The sequence below is a fragment of the Eretmochelys imbricata genome, chromosome 21 (assembly GCF_965152235.1).
Source record: "Eretmochelys imbricata isolate rEreImb1 chromosome 21, rEreImb1.hap1, whole genome shotgun sequence".
Classification (NCBI taxonomy): Eukaryota; Metazoa; Chordata; order Testudines; family Cheloniidae; genus Eretmochelys; species Eretmochelys imbricata.
In genome coordinates, this window is record NC_135592.1 from 18053605 (window position 1) to 18074056 (window position 20452).

General features: G+C 48.3%; 1 protein-coding gene across 3 annotated transcripts in view; it reads left to right on the top strand.

Moving 5' to 3' along the window:
- The window catches only part of KLHL12 (kelch like family member 12), a 105478-nt gene extending 86550 nt beyond the window's left edge, over nucleotides 1-18928 (top strand). Inside the window, exons 10-11 of one of the 3 annotated variants that reach the window (XR_013348545.1) lie at nucleotides 15149-15334; nucleotides 18673-18928. Coding sequence is in view for 2 of the 3 variants with exons in the window: in XM_077839476.1 (XP_077695602.1) it covers nucleotides 466-592 (127 nt within the window). In the remaining variant the exon portion in view is untranslated. Of the gene's footprint in view, nucleotides 1-465; nucleotides 2086-15148; nucleotides 15501-18672 lie in introns of those variants that run through there. The other 2 variants (XM_077839477.1, XM_077839476.1) reach the window with 2 other exon arrangements.
- Nucleotides 18929-20452: the final 1524 nt, after the last annotated feature.

Consider the following 20452-nt stretch of genomic DNA (forward strand, 5'->3'; position numbering starts at 1 on the left):
AACAAGATTTAATCCTTAGTGCAGACAAGGACAGCCATGTTTAAAACGTATTGGCAGGGAGTGTCCAACCCAGGCTGTTGTGGGGGGGGGGATGGCTTGTTGTCACTAAGCAAACTAATAGCCAGCATACAAGTGAGTTTAGTGTAATGGCTGCAGATCCTGCAGTAGAGCTTCAAAACAGGGGCTCTCCGTGCATTTCCCTTTTGGCTCCCAAAGAATGAAAGGCCATGGTGTCGCCATAGTGAATTACACAAGCAGTGCCACCTGCCACAACGCTGCTGAGCGGCGTTCGGGAGCTGCTGTGCTGATCTTATTTCAGCCCTCCTTCCTTGTGCACACAGCTATAGCAGCATTTTGGGTCTTCGAGTGCCCAGGGTAACTCCTCAAGCTCCCATCCAGGGCTCCGTACTCCCCTCTCTCCCTCTCAGAAATTATTGCTCACCTGTATCCCTCTGTCATTTGCAGGTATGATGGCAACTCGCTGCTGAGCAGCATTGAGTGCTATGATCCCATCATTGACAGCTGGGAAGTGGTGACCTCACTGGGGACACAGCGTTGTGATGCTGGTGTTTGTGTCCTTCGAGAGAAGTGACTTTGGAGAAGCCCAGGTGAGAGAGACTCCTTGAGAAGGACAGGCTGAAAGAGGAGAATCTCACGTGGTTTGCAGGGACTTGTTCCTGACAGCTGGGGATGCAGGGAGTGCAGGCACCAGTGCAGCATTCTTTCTGCGCTGCTTTGAAATACGTTGCATGGACAAACACATCACCCCAGCAGCAGCTACTGGAAATCAAGAGCTCTGTGTGAAGCTAGAAAAAGGTACTTGGGTGGATCAGGAGAAATTGCATCCTCTGCCAACCGCTAACTTTATCAACACAGCAGATACGCTTGGACTTCTGGCTTTGGCTGGTCAGACAGCCTAATGAATGCTTAGGAAGATATGTACTTACAGCTGATCTGACAGTCACCTCTGCACCTGCAGTCCTTGCAGGGTCACTGGCAGCTCTGAGCTACCTGCGTGTTTGAGGGTGGAATCCAAACTGTTCTTGATGTGCCAGCTTCAGATTCTCATACAAACGAAATGTTTAAAGCTCAGTGTTCCATGTACCAAGTGCACTTCCGTACAGATGATGGCCAGTGTGCACTACGCTGGAGCTACATCTGCATGGTATACATTGACCCGTGTACAAAGGACAGAAATCGCACACTAATGCTTTCAACTGCTGAGACCCAGGTGCGGCAGAGGAGGAGAAGGGTCTGGCACTCCAGGTAATAGTGGAGGAGGAAGAAACGGAGATTGGGGTGTTGGGAAGACTGCAGTATCTCAGTCTGCCTACTGGAAACAGATTGGAAGAGGTGAGGAGAATAATGTGTTTAACACGGTCGCATTTTCTTCAAGAAGCTTGATGGACTTGTCATGGGAGAGAGAGCTTTTTCTGGCAGCAGAAACCTCACTCTGCTGCTCACCACAACCCTGTGAGTGTTTGTCATCTTGCAGAACAGTGGAACCAGCAGGTCCCTTGGTGACTGAGAAATGGGAGGGTGGACAGGACTTGGGATCAATTTAGAATGTACACATACTACTGAATAAGAACCATTCCCTGCCTCGAGACACAAGGCAGCTAGAACTCGCACATCAAACCCCTTTCATGCCTTTACTCTCAGCTGTTTACTTCCTTGGCTCCTAACACCTCATCTTCTCACGCCCGTAATCCCGTGTGCAAAACATACAGTCCAAGCTCCACAGCTGAAGCTGCAGGTTCATCCATTGGCTTGGTAGACTGCCCTCCCCTTCAGCCCCTCTTACATCTCTGGTGCTCTCTGCTCTCAAGGATCAGAAGCCTCAGTCGCTCCTGCCAAGACTCCCACAATGTCTGCGTTTTGGGTGGTGCTGCTCTTTTTGTGTGCTGTTGATTCTGTGCTTTGGGGATGGGGTGGGATCAGGGACACAGTAGAAGGAGTTAATGATGCACTTTCAGCCAACACTCTGAATTTCTCCATTTGTTCCTATCATGTTTTGTGTTTCATTTCCTATGTATTTTTTTAGTGAAAGTATCAAAAATAAAGTATCTGTAGGAGTTTGTCCTATGCCCTCTAGTCATGGATTTAAGGGCTATGTTGGGAATACACCTGTGTAGTTGCCTTAAAAGACCCTCATTAGACCAGTTAGTCATCCATGTTGAAGTTCTCTTTAGCTGTGACTTTTTGACCTGCAGTACACAGGCCAGGGTGGGTGGTTCTTAATAGATGTGTCCTGTCCATTGTGGTCAGCGTTACAAACATCTTTTGGGGATAGGAGGTCTAGAAGAATGTGCTGCTGCCAAATCGATTTGAGGCCAATTTAGGAGGATTCAGGAAAGGATTGGACATTTATGTGGTTCGTGGAACATCCAGTCTAGATGGAGATTGCGAAATGTGTTACTTTTGAGTTAGTGGGGTGAGGCACAGCTTGTTGTGTGTTGTATTTCCTGTAGAGCCTGAAAATAGCTCGTATTTGCTTTCTTGCCAATGGTGTAATTGAAAAATACTCTCCATATTTCCCTCCCCACCCTCACCAAATCCTTCAGTGATCCTGGTCCTTGGTTGAGAGTGCTCTTGCAATCCCCTAGCTTGTCACTTAGTCCCCTTGCAAGCATTCTCTCCTCATGTTTTCTGGATTTTAAACATGCAGGTTTCCTATAGTGCTGACCCTCTCTGCATCAAGGGGAGGGCAGGGGCACTGGCTGGACCACTCTCTAGCCCTCTTCCTAAGACACGAGTGAGGAACTGCCTTGCTGATGAACTGTGAGCTCCCATGTCGGGATAAGATCCAAACAGGAGCCCTATCCAGTACTCACTAGGAAGCACTAACTATTTCCATAACTGCATGCAGGACCCCAGGGCAGTAAATAGGAAATGACCTAACCCAAACCTCCTGTGCGTTATTGGCATAAGGAGAGAGACTCCTGAGAGTTCCCAGGCTATAAACATAGCAAAGGGGTGTGGTGGTCTACGCTCGAAGCAGGCAGCAGCTCCTCTGACCTTTCTTGGGTCAGCTGCCATGCAGAGACCTTTTTGTGCTGTTTTCTAACATCAGGCCCCAGGCTTCCACCTCCAGTTTCCGTATTGTCCGTCCACCCTCCAGTGATGGTGATCCAGCGAATGAAATAACAGGCCTAAACCAGGTTATAGCAGTGCTTGGCCCTGTCCACAGGACCATGGAGACCTCTCTAGGAAGAGCTGTATTGTAAAGGTGGTATTTGCTGGAGGGGGATGGCATTGCTAAATATATCACAAAAAAAAGAAATCCTAACAATAGTCTAGGTTGATTAGTGATAGAGATGGTAAAATTGTATATATTGATTCAGAAAAGGCAAAAGTGCTCAATAAATATTTCTTCTGTGTTTCGAAAGAAGCTAGATGATGTATTCACATCTTACAGTAATAATGAAATACTCTGTTCCAGCAGCAACTAGGGAGGATGTTAAACAGCAGCTGTTAAAGTTAAGTAGTCTTAAATTAGCAAACTGGATAACTTGTACCCAAGAGTTTTAAGAGAATTGGCTGAGGAGTTCTCTTAACCATTGATGTGGAATTTTTAAAATCTTGCACTGTTCCAGAAGTTTGAGGACTGCTTTAAAAAAAGGGGGGGGGGCAATGTAGTATCAGGCTTTAAAAAGGGTAAATGGGACAACCCAGGTAACTCTAATATGATTAGCCTAACATTGATCCCTTGTAAATAATGGAAAGGCTGAGGTTGGATGCCGTCAGTAAACAATTAAAGAATGGCAGCATTCAGTATGGTTTTGTGCAAAATAGATCTTGCCATGCAAACTTGATACTGTTTTTTGATGAAATTACAAATATGGTTGATAAAGATAAGTGTGAGATATTTAGACTCATGTTTTTGACTGGCTACTGTATGGAATTCTGATTTTAAAATAGCACTGTACGAAATCAAAGCAGCACATACTAAATGGATTAAAAACTAGCTGAACATGGTGGGTGAGGTGATATCTTTTGTTGAACATCTGTTGGTGAGAGGGACAAGCTTTTGAGCTTACACAACGCTCTTCTTGGTGAAGAAAGGTCTCTGTGTATGCTTGAAAGAAGGTCTCTGTGTACAACAGAAGTTAGTCCAATAAAAGATATCACCTCCCCCATCTTGTCTCTCCAATATCCTGGGCCCACCACAGTTACACCAACACTGCGTAAAAACTGTCTAGCTGACAAACTGGCTACGTTATAGTTCTGAAAAAATAATCATCCAATGGACTGTCTATTACCACCCATCTCCTCGCTACCCCATTAGCAGAAACACCATCCATCTCCAGATTAGTGGTGAGGCCTGCTGGCTTGACAGCACGGAGAAGAATGAGGGCTTTGTTCAGCAGTGCTGTCAAATAGGTGATGCCTTCACCAGCACTAAATCCAGGCCATTTTTGTAAAGGTGAAATTATGGTTATATGCAAATTATTTTCACATATGCAAATTAGTGTATTATATTTACATGAGATGTTCCACATGAAGATGAACAAAACTTGGCAGTGATACCACTGTAGAGGCTAATCTCTGGTATGTCTAGACCAGGATAAAAGGTGTTTTTCTGAATCACGTTAGCTAATAACTTCTAACAAACATGTTTTACGCTCCAGTGTAGACAGGGTAAGTTTTACTACATACATGCTAAATAGTGTATATTGGAGCCTGGGGGAGCCAAACGTCAATTTGCCCAGCGTAGTGCATGCTGAAATCCACACTGCCCTGTTTCCACCAGAGTGTAGGGTGGGTGTTAGGAGACATCAGCTAAGGCATGCGATCATCACACCTTTAAATCCTAGTCAGGACAAAGCTAATATGGGAAGGGATGTGTCAAGTCACATTAACCCAATCAGACGAGTTAATTTGATTTTTAAAAGCCACCTTTGTGCTGTATTTTGTGCTAGCATCTTTATCACAGACCGCCAGGCCAAACCTCAAACTTTTGACTCCTGCAACAGACCTTTGTGAAGTATCTAGACTAGCATTTACAGTCCTATTAGTTAACTTGCATTAATTGGTAGTTAATTGAGTTGCAACAGGGCCACAAACTCTAGCCTAGACAAACCCCAGGGGCCAGGTTTTCAGAACTCAGCATGTTGGGTGATAGCTGAGGTCACAGTAGGAGGTGAGCACTTTCGCTAAACTGGCCCAGAGCTCAGCTTCCATTTGACAGTCAGGCCCTAGTTTCAGGTGCTGAGCTCTGGAAAATCAGAACTTTCATGCCCTGGCCTTTTTCCCCTTGACTAATGAAACCGCAGCCAGGTCAGACATTGATTCAACTACTGCCTTAGCAAGAGTAGAATAGTGGCTAAATACTTTTATTTCAACATGTTGGGTATTGCACATTTGTGAAATCAAGGGCACAGTTTTCTTCAGAGAATGGCATGAAAATGCTGCTGAACTGCTCGGGCTGGCCTCTGCAGTGCACTGGCTTTCAAAGCCATTCTGCAGTCTGGCTGAATCCAGTTGTCTGTTCTGCACCTCTTCTGGGTAGGTGTGCATGTGTTGTTCTGTCCCAGCATTCCATGCAGGGGAGGGAAATAGAAACTGGCAATATAACAATGCCTTAGTCCTCCTTAACCAAACCTTCCATTGTCTCTGTGCCCAGCACAACTCCAGGATGAAGGGAGGGGTGCAGTACTGTGGTCTTCCTGAGGGATTCTTCAAGGCAGGGCTTGAAGGAGACAGAGTTAAGGACATATGGGAAGTGTCACCTTAACTCTGCATTCCTGGGTTTTGTAAGTGTCCCCCCTCCTCGGCTATCAGTGACAGGTGATATCAGTGGAAGTATGTGGGCAGCCCTTAACTCAGCATTTCCTGGATTGCTAATGTTCCAATGTAGGGTTGCAGAGTCCCCCTTTCTGGATAGGTGTGAGGAGCAAAAAGCCCTGTTGCGTGTGAGGAGTCAGAACTGCCTCTTAAGGATATATTGTGTAAGAAACGGAGGGTTTTGTCTATGCTACAAAGTTAAGTCAAATTCAGGTAGGTCTGTAGGCTGCGGTGCTCCTGCACCAACATAGTAAAATCACCTTGACGAGAGGCATGATGCCTCGGGTGATGTAGGTAGAGCGATGCAGCGTCAATGTAGATGCTGCATTGCTTCCATTGCCCTAAGTGGCCTCCAGGAAGTGTCCCACACGGTCCATTATGACTGCTAGGGTCACGTTTTGAAGGTCGCTGCCCTGCAGCCAGGTGCCCAGGCATGTACCCCTCCCCTTTTAAAGCCCCAGGAAGTTTTGAACGTGCTCTTCCTGTTGCTGGGCGTGGAGGGCAAGCCTGCTCCTGCCTGGAGAACACAGGAGGTGGTGGATCCCCTGGGTCTGGGGGCAGAGGAGGCCCAGGTCTGCTCCAGCTGCAGAAACTTGTTTGGGGCATGGAGGAGAAGGGCTATAACGGGGACAGCCGTGTTGTGTAAAAAGCCAAAAAGCTACAGCAAGCATAGCAGAAGACAAGGGAGACAAATAGTCGCTCTGGTGCAGATCGGCAGGCATGGTGCTTCTACAAGGAGGGAGCTGGGGTCAGAGAGCTGATATGCAGGTGAGGGAGCAGTTGGGGTGAGGGCTGTAGGGAAATATGGGGGCTGGGATCAGGGTTGTGGTATATGGGTGGGAACTGCCAGGGTGGTAGTATAAGGGTGAGGAACTTTGGGGGGAGCAGTCGGTGGGGGGTCAGGATGCTTAACCTCAGACTATAGGAAAAGCTGTCATGGTTTTAAGGAAGAAACAAAGATACCACTGGCATTCACTTTTTCATATAGATGTAAACTGTGCAGGATTAAATTACTGATGAAGAGTGGGAAATTAGTACAATTTTTGTACGCCTGTAGATTATTCATGAAAGAAAAGGTTTATTTCTCTTGAGGAAGATATTTGTGTTTTAATTCTGGTTGAAACCTTCTCCAATCATACAAAACTTAATTAGAAAAGAAACAGCATTTCAGGACCACTCTATACTCCCCCCTCCCCCCGACACGCACCCACCCACCCACCCCATGTATCTTCCAGGGCTGCAGCAGCACCCAAGGCACTCCAGCCCTCAGGAGATTAAACACAACAGCTGCACATACACCCAGCTGTGAAAGCCTTGTGGGTCACCCTGTTCCCTCCCCTTTAAAGATACTTTCCCCTGCATGTATGAAGTTTCCCTCCACATTACATAGATAGGTCTGTAGGGGTGTGGAATAAAAATCTACTTATGGAAACTGATGTTATCTTCATTATGCTCCATCACATGCTGCTAACATTCACCAATAATAGCAGTAGGTGTATGTGAATTGTTCTAGTCGAACACGCACAGCAATCACTTGTGCTTGTATATAATGTTATTTGTTTTTATAAAATTGTTTCTTTAAGTCATACAGTGAGTGTGTCCTGAATCAGGTGTTACAGATAAAAGCTGATAATTGCTCAGTTATGGTGGGATGCTCAACACAACCTAGTGCTGTTCTAGTCATTTGTCTCCCATTTTGCTGGCTTGTGTGGCCTGCAGCCAGGTGGGAAAGCTGAGAGGTCAGTGCAGAATAGCTAGTGTGAGAAGAGCTGCTACTTTGTCATGCTGCTCCCTTGAGCACAGTCCACCAGGCCTTGGTCTGGTGAACACCACATGTTTCTTACTTAATATTTGTAACTTGCCCATGTGTGGGTCCTCATGAGTGGGGGAGGAGTTCCCAGCATGGGAGGAGCAGTTTGGGACTCCTAATGGGGTCTGGAAGCTCGATTCTCAGCAGGGGAAGGAAACAAGTTTAGAATTAACAGCTCAAGGGAATTCTGTTCTCTGGCGCAGTTTTGCCCCCTGCTAATGAGGGCATGAGTTCCTGGGTTCTCAATCCTTGTCAGACTTGCCATTAATAATGGCAGCACCCAGTAATGGCTGTTCTTGGGGTCTGAAGAAACCCACTCAGCCCTCAAGCACCCAGTAAAACAAAGAACAGATGCAACACAGTTGTGTAGAACCCAGCATGTGATGCGCAGAGAGCCTGTCTCTGCCTACAGGAACCTCCCACTGCCCTGAGAGCAGCTCCACGGCATGTCATTGGCCTCAGCCTCTCAGCAAGCAGGCAAGGCCCAGGCCGGCTCCCCACAATGAAGCTCAGTGCCTCATGGGAGAGGTGGGGGATTGGCTAACTTTGGGGGTGCCGTCACTGTTCAAACCTTCAGTGACTTCACCCTGTGACCACAGCCTAGCACTCTGGTCGCTTCCCAGAGCAACAGGTCTCCCCCGCCCCTTGCTGTGTGGCCCTGCTGATGATCGAGGGCCGTTTCTGCCTCGGATGTTTTGTCACTTCAGATGCTGGATCAGAGCACTTATGCCACAGACCCGCTCCTAGCTCCATCACCAGAGCAGATGCTGCAGGAAGCTAAAGCCAGGGAGGCAGGGAGCTAGCCCAGGGATGAACACAATCTCTCAGGAGCAGATACTCATGCTCGGGTGCAGCAGCAAGCGCTAGTCATGATATCCCAGTAAGATGAGGGCCCGCTGTTTTGGAATGACAGTGTAATTACTGTGAAACCTGAGCCACTGTCCTGTGCGCTGGAGTTGGGAGTGTTACTGGAGTGCGCGGTATCTGTGGGTAGGTCAACAGCTAATGGGTAAAGTAGAACATGGAGCTTAATTCTTGGGCTTTGTAGGACAAATATAACTTATTTTGCATTCAAACCAGCTTCCTCTAGACAACATTTTACACCAGCTCTTAACAAGGAGGTTGAGTGGAGCTGTTCATTGCACCAGTTCAGCAGCACTTGCATTAAAGACACTGATCTAGCCACAGATTGTAAAATTCTTATAGCAACACCTGTTTGCCAAGCAGAGATTGAGGCATGAGTTTCCTAGCCAGAGTAGACCCAACCCAAGAGATTGAAGGATCCTGCACAGAGGACATCTGTTCTCCTCAACAGCCGCCATATGGTAGCCAAACAAACAGAGTCCACTGCCAATTTTTAAATATCAGCTTATGCAGAAATTTTTATTTCATGTGGGAATGTCTGGCCTAATGCTGTTCTTGTATGCAGCCAACGCTGCTCTCCCCAAGGAGGGACCAGCAAATGGTCTGAACCAACTTGTCTCTTTCCTTATCTCACAGAGTTGCCTGAACAGCTGATATTTTGATGCATGTGCTGTGATTTCACACTGCACTAAAATGTTCTGTCGCAAAGCTACGTGTGCCCCAGTTTCAGGATCTGGCAGGAGCAGGTGACTCTCACATGAAACCCACACAGCATGGGGAGAAGTTGGCTCTAGTCCAGGCCTTTGGCAGGCAATTAAATGTGTGATGGCTTTACAGAAATATAGTTGATCGTATTTGCTGCAGAGTGACTAAGGGGGGATATGGTAGAGGTCTATAAAATCATGACTGATGTGGAGAAAGTGACCAGGGAACAGTTATTTACTCCTCATAACACAAAACCCATGGTTCACTCAGTGAAATTAATAAGCAGCAGGTTTAACACAAACAAAAGTAAGTATTTCTTCACACAATGCACAGTCATCCTGTGAAACTCCTTGCCAGGGGATGTTGTGTAGGCCAAAAACTATAATGGTGGTTCAAAAAAGAACTAGTTCTTCTTTGAGTGATGATCCCTATATGGATTCCAAACATGGGTGGGCCGTGTCCATTGATGCGCACGTGCACTGTGTGTCCCCCTTGTGTTTACAGCCAAGGTTATAATAGGCCGCGCAGGTCAACACCACTCCAGTTCCCTCTTACAGCCACATGGCTGGAGTTGGAATTCCTGTTCCTTCACACTCTTAGCTTTGCTAAGGGAGTGATTTACTGTCCATTTTTCTTGTAGATAGTTGTTCTTAGTATTATATAGTTCTTAGTTACTCGCAGATAGTTTAGTCTAGTTTTTTCCCTCGTTTGGGGAAACTCCCCCATCCCCAGGGCCTATGCCCTAGATTCCAGGCTTCAAGAACTGGGACGCTTCCCATGCTCGTTTTCTGTGAGCGACGAGCACCAGCATTGCCTGCACTGCCTTGGCGAGACCCGCATCACGGCCCGCTGCACCATTTGTACGTCCCACCCCAAATGCAGGAGGCTCGAGAGCTTCACCTCCGGAAGCTCTTAATGGAGGAGGCCATGTGCCCACAGGTGCCTTCAGATCCAGGATCAATAGAACCAGCAGTGCACCACCCATCACTGGTGGTGAACACACCTCCGAGCACCTCCCAGGCACCAGATCTGAGGGTACCAAGACGGCTGGACAAGCCCCACAATGAGGGAAAGAACTATGGACAGGGGCATAAGAGCAGATCCTTGTCCAGGACTACTCAGAAACACAGCATTTCCTCCCCGAGCCGGTTGGGTGAGAAGTTGCGGGTGGATCTAGCCAGCCCTCTGCCCAGGCTTCCCAGAGTAGAGGGTAAGGTACAGCAGAAGTGAGATCCAGTGGTACTGCCGACTACCCCGATAACCAAGGTGGTGCCCATCCCACTGGCTCCGCTGACACCAACTGGACCCTCCGCATTGTCCCAAACACCTTGCACTCCTGGGCACCTGGAACCGCTGCTGCTGACGGAGGAGCTGCTCTTCCCGACCCCATGGTCTCTGCACCTCCACTCGCCACCCTCCGCCTTTCTCCAGTGAGCAAACTGTTTCTGGTGCCGCCAGCGCGAGATGTCCCTTTGCCCACTATGGCCTCTGGCACTGTCGGCGCCGCCCTTCCCAGAGCCACCCTTGGAGCCTGAGGGCTTCTCGGAGACGGAGCCTTTGTTTTCCCCCGCCCCATCTTGGAGCCCGGACTCACGCTGCAGACTGACATACCCCCCCCCCAGCTTACGATCCTGCCATGGCGGCCTAGTATCATTAGCTGTGGGACCCACAGATGCCCAGAGACACCCTTTCTTTTGGCTCTATTGGCCTCCCTGGGATCTGTACCAAGGCCACTGGGCACAGGCCTCTTATCAACCATCCCGTCCACCCTCCAGCACCCTCTATGAGCAGGAGGAAGAAAAGATGGAACGGGTACTGCTGGTTCCCCTGGTCCGTACTGCTGCCTCCTCATCTCCGGGCAAGGCGCGTATTCCTGCCTCGCGCTCTTGGCTGGATGACCACTGCCAGTAACCAGAACGGCCACAGCAGCTGGCGGCGGATCTGGGGGAAGTCCAGGACACACAGCATCAGCTCCGGGACATCCTCCAACCCCAGGGAGCCTCTCAGACGGCTCTTCCCATAAACGAGGCCACTTCACAATTGGCACAGCTGGTGTGGCACCTAAGTTCCTTCTCAGCTGCGCAGCCATGTGGCAGCCTATTAAGCGCTGCGCAGGTGCTCAGGGCTGCAGTGGGGAGAGATGCCGCTCCCCCAGCCATGGACCTACTGCGGCTGGGAGAGAGGCCCCAACCCAGACCAGCCCCAGACCTGCCATGGCTGGGGGAGGGGCGCCTATCCCGTGGCCCAGCCCCAGACTCCAACCTTCTGCCCCAGCTCTGAGCCTCATCCCCGACCCCACCCCAGAGCCCGCACTCCCAGCCGGAGCCCTCACCCCTCCCCACCCAAACCTCTGTCCCAGCCCTGATCCCTGTCCCAGCCCTCCGAACCCCTCAGCCCCACCCCGCCACATGAATTTTGTTATGTGCACCAATATGGAGGTGATGAGTGACACGTCACCTCCATATTGGTGCACATAAAATTCATTCCGCGCATGCGTGGGAAAATTAGAGAGAACAGTGTGGCACCACTGCTTAAATTGTAATGAAAGAGGAGTTGGGGCTCCAGCAATCAGATGCCAGGGTTCAAGCAGTTTTTTTATATTCCTAAGTGGTGCAGCAAGCCCAGAGGTGCCAGGGCTCTGACCTGCCGGGCCCAGAGGTGCCATAACAATTAAGCACTATGTGTCACGCTCCTGTGCCCCCACTCCCAAGAGGGCAGCGTGACACTCTGTACCTCAAAGTAGCAACCTGGAACCCCCATGGTGATATTACTACGATATGTTTTGTACAAAGTGGGGTATCATTTTGTAAGGCTTGATCTATTGAACAATAATAACCTGTTGGATTGTATGTACTATCATTGTATGTGAAGTTATGAAATATTGCAATATGTGTTACTGATATATGTTGTGAGGTTGGGGAGACCCACAACCAATCTTTCAGTTACAACAAAGGAGTAGCCATCAGTAGCCAGACAGTGTTACTGGCTCATCAACACCCATCAAGAAAGTAATTCACTATCCCAAAGATTCCTTAGAGAAGGCACGTGTGCAATGGAGACTGCTTGACCAGTGTGAACTGCCTGATCCCCATGGCACAGGAAAGATCTTTCCAGCAAGCTGAAAGAAAGTATAAAAGATGGGAAGTGACATCATCACTTGGCCTCCTTCTGTTCTTTCTCCCCTCCTCCCCAAACACCTGGAAAATCTGAGACTGGAAGGGTGTCCCAGCCTGTGTACTGAGGAACTGTAACTTGCTTGGACCATCTGTCAGGGTGAGAGAGGCTGTATGATTCAACTCTTGCTTAGACTAAAAGTTTAGGATTTAGAATGCATTTACTTTTTATTTTCTTAAGGTAACTATCCCTGACCTTTATGCCTCCCACTTATACTCACAATCAATGTCTGTGGTTAATAAACCTGTTTGATATTTTACCTAAAGCAGCATGTTTCAGTGCAAGTGCCTGGGGGAATCTCAGCTCCAGTTAACAGGGGTGTTGCACGCCTACTACCCTGTTGTCAGATTGGCGAATTAGGTAATGAGCTTATCCTGGCCAGGCTTCTGAGCATGCAAGACAGGACAGTACTGGGGAGCTGGGGTAATTGGTTGGAGCCTCCCTATTGTTGGTTCATGAGTGTCTGGGAGATCATTCGAATGTCCCTGCCTGTGGATGGCTGTGTAAGTGCAGGGCCTGTCAGAGGTTTGTAGCTTGACAACAGCATCCCAGTGTGAGGGACAGCCCAGGCTGGTGAGTTTGAAGGGCTCAGCTCTCCCACAGTCCAGGTTTCACTCTGGGGACCCTGTCACAGGCAGAGGAAATACAGACTTTCTCTTTACCCACCCATCTCCCAACCCTCTGGTGGTCCACGCAATGGCAGAGTGGGCCCGCCATCACCCACAGAAATCCACTCCCCTGGACAGAGCGGCAAAGAAGGTGGACAGGCAGGAAAGCCTTCTCCTCAGTCGGGCTCCAATTTCATATAGTCAACTATCAATCTCTGCTGGCAAAACATGACTTTCACAATTACACCAAACTGGCTGAGTTCAAAGACCAGCTGCCATCAGACAGATAGCAGCAGTTCCAAGTGCTGTTGGATGAGGAAAGACTGGTGGCCAAGGTGGGACTCCAGGCTGCTATGGATGTGGCCAACACTGCCTCTCATTCTCTAACAACTGGGGTCGTGTTCCTCAGGGATTCCTGGCTTCAGTCATCCAGTTTCCCCAAGGAGGTCCATACCACCACTGATGACCTCCCCTTCGACACACAAAAACTGTTCAGGGAGAAAAACAGATGAGTCCCTCCACTCTCTGAAAGACTCTCAAGCCACACTCAGGTCCCTTGGCATCTACACCCCAGCCCCAAGATGCAGAGAGCAGAACCAATCATTCCATCCCTGACCCCACACCTCCTACCTGGCATACTACCAATGCCATCAGGAGCTGTCACACAGATGACACCGGTCGCAGGGGCCTCCACCAGAGTCACCTCAAGCCTTTCCCAGCAGCAGTCTTTGGGGGCTGTCTTGCCCTGTTCATCCACAATTGGGGCAAGATCATGATGGACAGTTGGGTACTGGAGATCATCCATCATGGATACTCCATAAAATTCCTCGTTTCTGCCTCATTGCCCAACTTGGATTTCTCACAGGGACCCATCCCACCAATGCATCCTCCAACAAGAGGCTGACGCTCTTCTCCTGAAGGATGCCATAGACCTGTCCCACTTCACTTTAGGGGGCAGAGGGTTTACTTCCCATATTTCCTCATTCTGAAGAAGGGCGAAGGGTGACATCCCATTCTGGACCTGTTGGTGCTCAAGATCTTTATCCAGGGGCGGCAGATATAATAGGCCAGGGAAGGCTCTGCCTTCTCTGGCTGGAGCTGCTGCTGTGGGATGGAGGGCTGGGACTCCTCAAGCCAGCCCAGCGTTGCTGGGGTTGCTCTGGCCAGCCGGGCTGGGGCTTGGGTGGGTTGGCCGGCTGGGGTCAGGGGCTATCTTGGGGTGGGGGTTCAGGCCAACCTGGGGCTTTTCTAGCCGTGGGAGGGATGGTCAAGGGGGTTCAGGGCTCCTGACGCAGAGGACAGGGCCTTGTACAGAAGGGGCGGGGCTATGGGTAGCCTCCCTGAAGGGGCATGCCACCTGCTCACCATGCCTTTATCAGGAAATCCAAATTCTATATGGTGACATTCGCTTTCATTAGCCCCTCCATCTCCCAGGAAATCTGGTGCCCAGCACTCGACAAGAAGGATGCATACATCCACATCAACATTCATCCAGCTCACCGGAAATTTCTCCGATTCAGGGTGGGACGCCACCGTTACATAAGAATGGCCATACTGGCTCAGACCAAAGATCCATCTAGCCCAGTATCCTGCTGTGACAGGTTGGATCACAGAAATCCCCTTGGGGCTGCCCACTGATGTGCCAGGACTACTACTTTTCCTGCTCTGGCAACTTGGGACTTCAGTGCCCTGCCTGGTTCAGACCCGCTAGCCTGCTGCAAACCCAGACCCAAGTCTGAACCACGTCCCCTAACAGCTGTAGGCTTAATTGAAAGCAGTTTACAGAAGTGTTCCTGTCTTTAACACTCAGATGCCCAACGCCCAGTGGGGTCCAAACCCCAAATAAATCCGTTTTACTCATAAATTTTTCGCCATCTATAACACTGATAGAGAGATATGCACAGCTGTTTGCCCCTCCTCCCCCCAGATATTAATACATACTCTGGGTTAAGTAATATGTAAAAAGTGATTTTATTAAATACAGAAAGTAGGATTTAAGGGGTTCCAAGTAATAGCAGACAGAACAAAGTGAATTACCAAACAAAATAAAATAAAACACACAAGTCTGTGCCTAATACAATAAGAAAACTGAACACAGATAAAACCTCAGCCTCGGAGGTGTTCCTTTTACAGACCAGTCTCTTCTAGTCTGGGTCCAGCAACCACTCACACCTCCTGTGGTTACTGTCCTTTGTTCCAGTTTCTTTCAGGTATCCTTTGGGGTGGAGAAGCTATCTCTTGAGCCAGCTGAAGACAAAATGGAGGAGTCTCTCACTGTCTTAAACAGACTTGCTCTTGTGGGTGGAGACCTCCTCCTCTCTCCTATGCAAAGTCCAGCCCCAAGATGGTGTTTTGGAGTCACACGGGCAAGTCATGTGTCCATAACGTAAGTGATCTCTCTCTTGCCATCCATTTCCACCCTCTGACAAATAGAGGCTAGGGACACCATTCCTTACCCATCCTGAGTAATAGCCATTTATGGACTTAATCTCCATGAATTTATCCAGTTCTCTTTTAAACCCTGTTATAGTCCTAGCCTTCACAACCTCCTCAGGCAAGGAGTTCCACAGGTTGACTGTGCGCTGTGTGAAGAAGAACTTCCTTTTATTTGTTTTAAACCTGCTGCCCATTAATTTCATTTGGTGGCCCCTAGTTCTTATATTATGGGAACAGGTAAATAACTTTTCCTTATTCACTTTCTCCACACCACTCATGATTTTATAGACCTCTATCATATCCCCTCTTAGTCTCCTCTTTTCCAAGCTGAAAAATCCTAGCTTCTTTAATCTCTCCTCATATGGGATCCCTTCCAAACCCCTAATCATTTTAGTTGCCCTTCTCTGAACCTTTTCTAATGTCGGTATATCTTTTTTGAGATGAGTGGACCACATCTGTACGCAGTATTCAAGGTCTGGGCATACCGTGTATTTATATAAGGGCAATAAAATATTCTCCATCTTCTTCTCTATCCCTTTTTTAATTATTCCTAACATCCCATTTGCTTTTTTGACTGCTGCTGCATATTGCGTGGACGTCTTCAGAGAACTATCCACGATGACTCCAAGATCTTTCTCCTGATTAGTTGTAGCTAAATTAGCCCCCATCATATTGTATGAATAGTTGGGGTTATTTTTTCCAATGTGCATTACTTTACATTTATCCACATTAAATTTCATTTGCCATTTTGTTGCCCAATCACGTAGTTTTGTGAGATCTTTTTGAAGTTCTTCACAGTCTGCTTTAGTCTTAACTATCTTGAGCAGTTTAGTATCATCTGCAAACTTTGCCACCTCGCTGTTTACCCCTGTCTCCAGATCATTTATGAATAAGTTGAATAGGATTGGTCCTAGGATTGACCCTTAGGGAACACCGCTAGTTACCCCTCTCCATTCTGAAAATTTACCATTTATTCCTACCCTTTGTTCCTTGTCTTTTAACCAGTTCTCAATCCATGAAAGGATCTTCCTTCTTATCCCATGCCAACCTAATTTACCTAAGAGCCTTTGGTGAGGGACTTTATCAAAGGCTTTCTAGAAATCTAAGTACACTATGTCCACATGTTTGTTGACCTCCTCAAAGAACTCTAATAGATCAGTAAGACACCATCTCCCTTTACAGAAACCATGTTGACTTTTGCGGAACAATATATGTTCTTCTATGTGTCTGACAATTTTATTCTTTACTATTGTTTCAACTTCCCGGTCTGTAATTGCTAGGATCATCTCTAAAGCCCCTCTTAAATATGGGCGTTACATTAGCATGACTCCGTTTTTACAGGCAGCCATTGCCCACATGCTATCTTGAATGTCTCCAGGAAGACTTCTTATGTGGATTGAAGCCATCCAAGATCCAATGTTCATTAAGTGTTTCTTGACTGGGCACTTAATTTGCACATTCCTTTCTCAAGAAGCTGACCAAATGCTTTACTAACGCTACTTAAAAGTCAAGCAAGTACACAGCCAATATTCATAACTTCGAATACAAAAATGATACATGCATACAAATAGGATGAATAGATTCAGTAGATCATAATCTTTACAGAGGTGTGTTACATGGCATATGTAGCATGAAATATATTCCAGTTATGTCATATATACATAAAGCCTTATGGGTGCAACGTCACACCTGTCTTCCCACAGTGACCAACGGCAGGTGCTTCAGAGGAAATGAACAGAACAGGTATTCATCAAGTGATCCATCCCTTGTCTCCCATTCCCAGCTTCTGGCAAACAGAGGCTAGGGACACCATCCCTGCCTAATAGCCATTGATGGACTTATCTTATCTACCTCTTTTTTGAACCCTGTTATAGTCTTGGCCTTCAGAACACCCTCTGGCAAGGTTGACCGTGTGTTGTGTGAAGAAATACTTCCTTTTCTTTGTTTTAAACCTGCTGCCTATTAATTTCATTTGGTGAACCCTAGTTCTTGTGTTGTGAAAAGGAATAAACACTTCCTTATTTACCTTATCCAAACCAGTCATGATTTTTTAGATCTCCATCATATCCCCTTTACTCGTCTCTTTTCCAAGCTTAAATGTCCCAATCTTATTAATCTCGCCTCATACAGAAGCCGTTCCATACCCCGAATCATTTTTGTTGCCCTTTTCTGAACCGTTTCCAACTCCATTATATCTTTTTTGAGATGGGGCGACCACATCTGCACACAGTATTCAAGATGTCGGCGTACCATGGATTTATTTAGAGGCAATATGCTATTTTTTGTCTTATCTATCCTTTTCTTAATGATGCCCAACATTCTGTTTGCTTTTTTGATGGTCGCTGCACATTGAGTGGATGTTTTCAGAGAACTATCCACAATGACTCCAAAATCTTTCTTGAGTGATAACAGCTAATTTAGACCCCATCATTTTATATGTATAGTTGGGATGTTGTTTTCCAATGTGCATTGCTTTGCATTTATCAACGCTGAATTTCATCTGCCATTTTGTTGCCCAGTCACTCAGTTTTGAGCGATCCTTTTGTACCTCTTCGCAGTCTGCCTGTGACTTAACTATCTTGAGTAGTTTTGTGTCCTCCACAAATTTTGCCACCTCACTGTTAACCCCTTTTTCCAGATCATTTATGAATATGTTGAATAGGACTGGTCCCAGAACAGACCCCTTGGGGGACACCACTATTTACCTCTCTCCTTTCTGAAAACTGACAATTTATTCCTAACTGTGGTGGGACAGAGCACCACCCCCGGAGAAAAAGGGCTGAACAAGGCCTGAGAGGCTGTGCAGATCAGCAGCCAATCAGTGAAGCCTGGGGAGAGCCAATCTGGGCGGGGGAAGGGGCAGCCAATCAGCACCAGGCTAGGTCCTATATAAAGGCTGCCCAGCTAGGGAGAAGGCAGTCACTCCCCAGCCAGCAAGGGACAAGGACTGGCTCCTGAGGCAAGGAGCAGCACCTTGGACAGAGCAGTGCTGGGCAGGCTTCGGGGAGCAGATAGGGGCTCCAGCCCACTACCTGCCAGGCTGCATAGGGCCAAAGGGGAAGTGGCCCAGGGAAACTGAGCGGGCAAGAGGGGAAGGAAGAAGGGCAGAGAGAGGCTGCCGCTAGAGAGTCCCTGGGTCAGGGTCCAGAGTAGCGGGCAGGTGGGCCTGGGCCGCCCCCCACCCTTTTGCACTGCACCTGGCCATTGAGGAAAGAGGCTGAGACAGACCGCAACTGGCCCCTGAGATAAGGGGCTAGACTACAGGGTTGTGGTTTGCCACCGAGGCAGGTGCAGACAGGAGGACTGCAGTTAACAACACCCCCATGTCCCCCGGCCCGGAAGAGGGTGAGATTGAAGCGGTGGGTACTGCTGGAGGGCAGTGTTCTGAAGCAGTCGAGGACTGTCCGGAAGAGGACACTGCTGAGCAGGGAGCAACCTAGGTCCAAGGGCAACAGAGCAAATGATGAGCCCAACACCACGCGTCGAGGGCGCTCTGCAGCGGTCAAGAGCTAATTCCCAGAGTGACCGGCAGGAGATGCCAGCGGTGGTAAGTCAAACCCCGTCACACTAACCTTTGTTTCCTATCTTTTAACCAGTTACTTTGCTTAAGAGCCTTTGGTGGGAACCTTGTTGAAGGCTTTCTGAAAATCTAAGTACGCTGTATCCACTGGATTCACCCTTGTCCACATGCTTATTGACCCCCCTCAAAGAATTCTAGTAGATTGGTGAGGCATGATTTCCCTTGTTGATTCTTCCCCCACAAATTATGTTCATCTACGTGTTGGACAATTCTGTTCTTTACTGTAGTTTCAACCAGTTTGCTTGGTACTGAAGTCAGGCTTAGTAGCCTGTTATTGCCAGGATCACCACTGGAGTGCTTTTTTAAAAATTGGTGTCACATTAGCTATCCTCCAGTCATTTGGTACAGAAGCTGATTTAAATGATAGGTTACAAACCAGTTAGTGGTTCTGTAATTTCACATTTGAGTTACTTCAGAACTCTTGGATGAATACCATCTTGTCCTGGTGACTCATTACTGTTTAATTTATCAATTTGTCCCAAAACCTCCTCTAATGACACCTCAATCTGGGACAGTTCCTCAGATTTGTCACCAAAAAAGAATGGCTCAGCTTTGGGAATCTCCCTCACATCCTCAACTGTGAAGTCTGATGCAAAGACTTAATTAATTTCTCCCCAATGGCCTTATCGTTAAGGCTTTAAGTTTGTCACGGAGGTCACGAAAGTCACAGATACTGGGACTTCTGTAGTGGCAGGTGCAGTTGCAGCCCTGAGCCCCCTCCCACCTCCAGCAGCAGCGGGAGTTTGGGCGTGGCTCAGGGCTGGGGCAGGGGATTGGAATGCGGGAGGGAGTGAGGGCTCTGAATGGCGCTTACTTCGGGGGGCACTCCCCAGAAGCAGTCACCATGTCCGGTTCCTAGGCAGAGGCTCGGCCAGGTGGCTCCGTGCACTGCCTCCGCCCACAGGTGCTGCCCCCGCAGCTCCCATTGGCCACAGCTCCTGGCCAATGGAAGCTGCGGAGCAGGCACTCGGGCCAGGGGCAGTGTGCAGAGCCACCCTGGCTGCGCCTCTGCCTAGGGGCTGCAGGAACATGCTGGTCACTTCCAGGAGCCACGTGGAGCTGGGTAGGGAGCCTGCCAGCCCCGCCTCTGTGAAAGACTCTGCTCTGGCAGCTCTGAGTGCTGTGGATTCAACTTCTGCCTGTCTTGCTGAGGCCCAATGAGAGAGACGGGAGGCCTGTCTTCTGGAGTGCTCCCCGTCAATCTCTGCTAAGAGCCCACCCAGGTTGCGGCATAAAGCAAAAGATGTTTCATTTCTTTTTACTTACCCTCTGGCTGGGAGCTCAGAAACCAGAGGACCAACCCCACATGTATCACTGTGGCTGTTAAAGAGGCACTCAGTTCTCTTGGAGCGTGATCTTCTCCCATGTCCCAGATGACTTGCATGTTGGTGAAGGGCTGGGAGTTGTTTGGCAGCACTGCAAACACCACAAGAGAAATCATCATTATTAACCATCCAAAACGTCACGTTTATACAATAGCCAACTTCA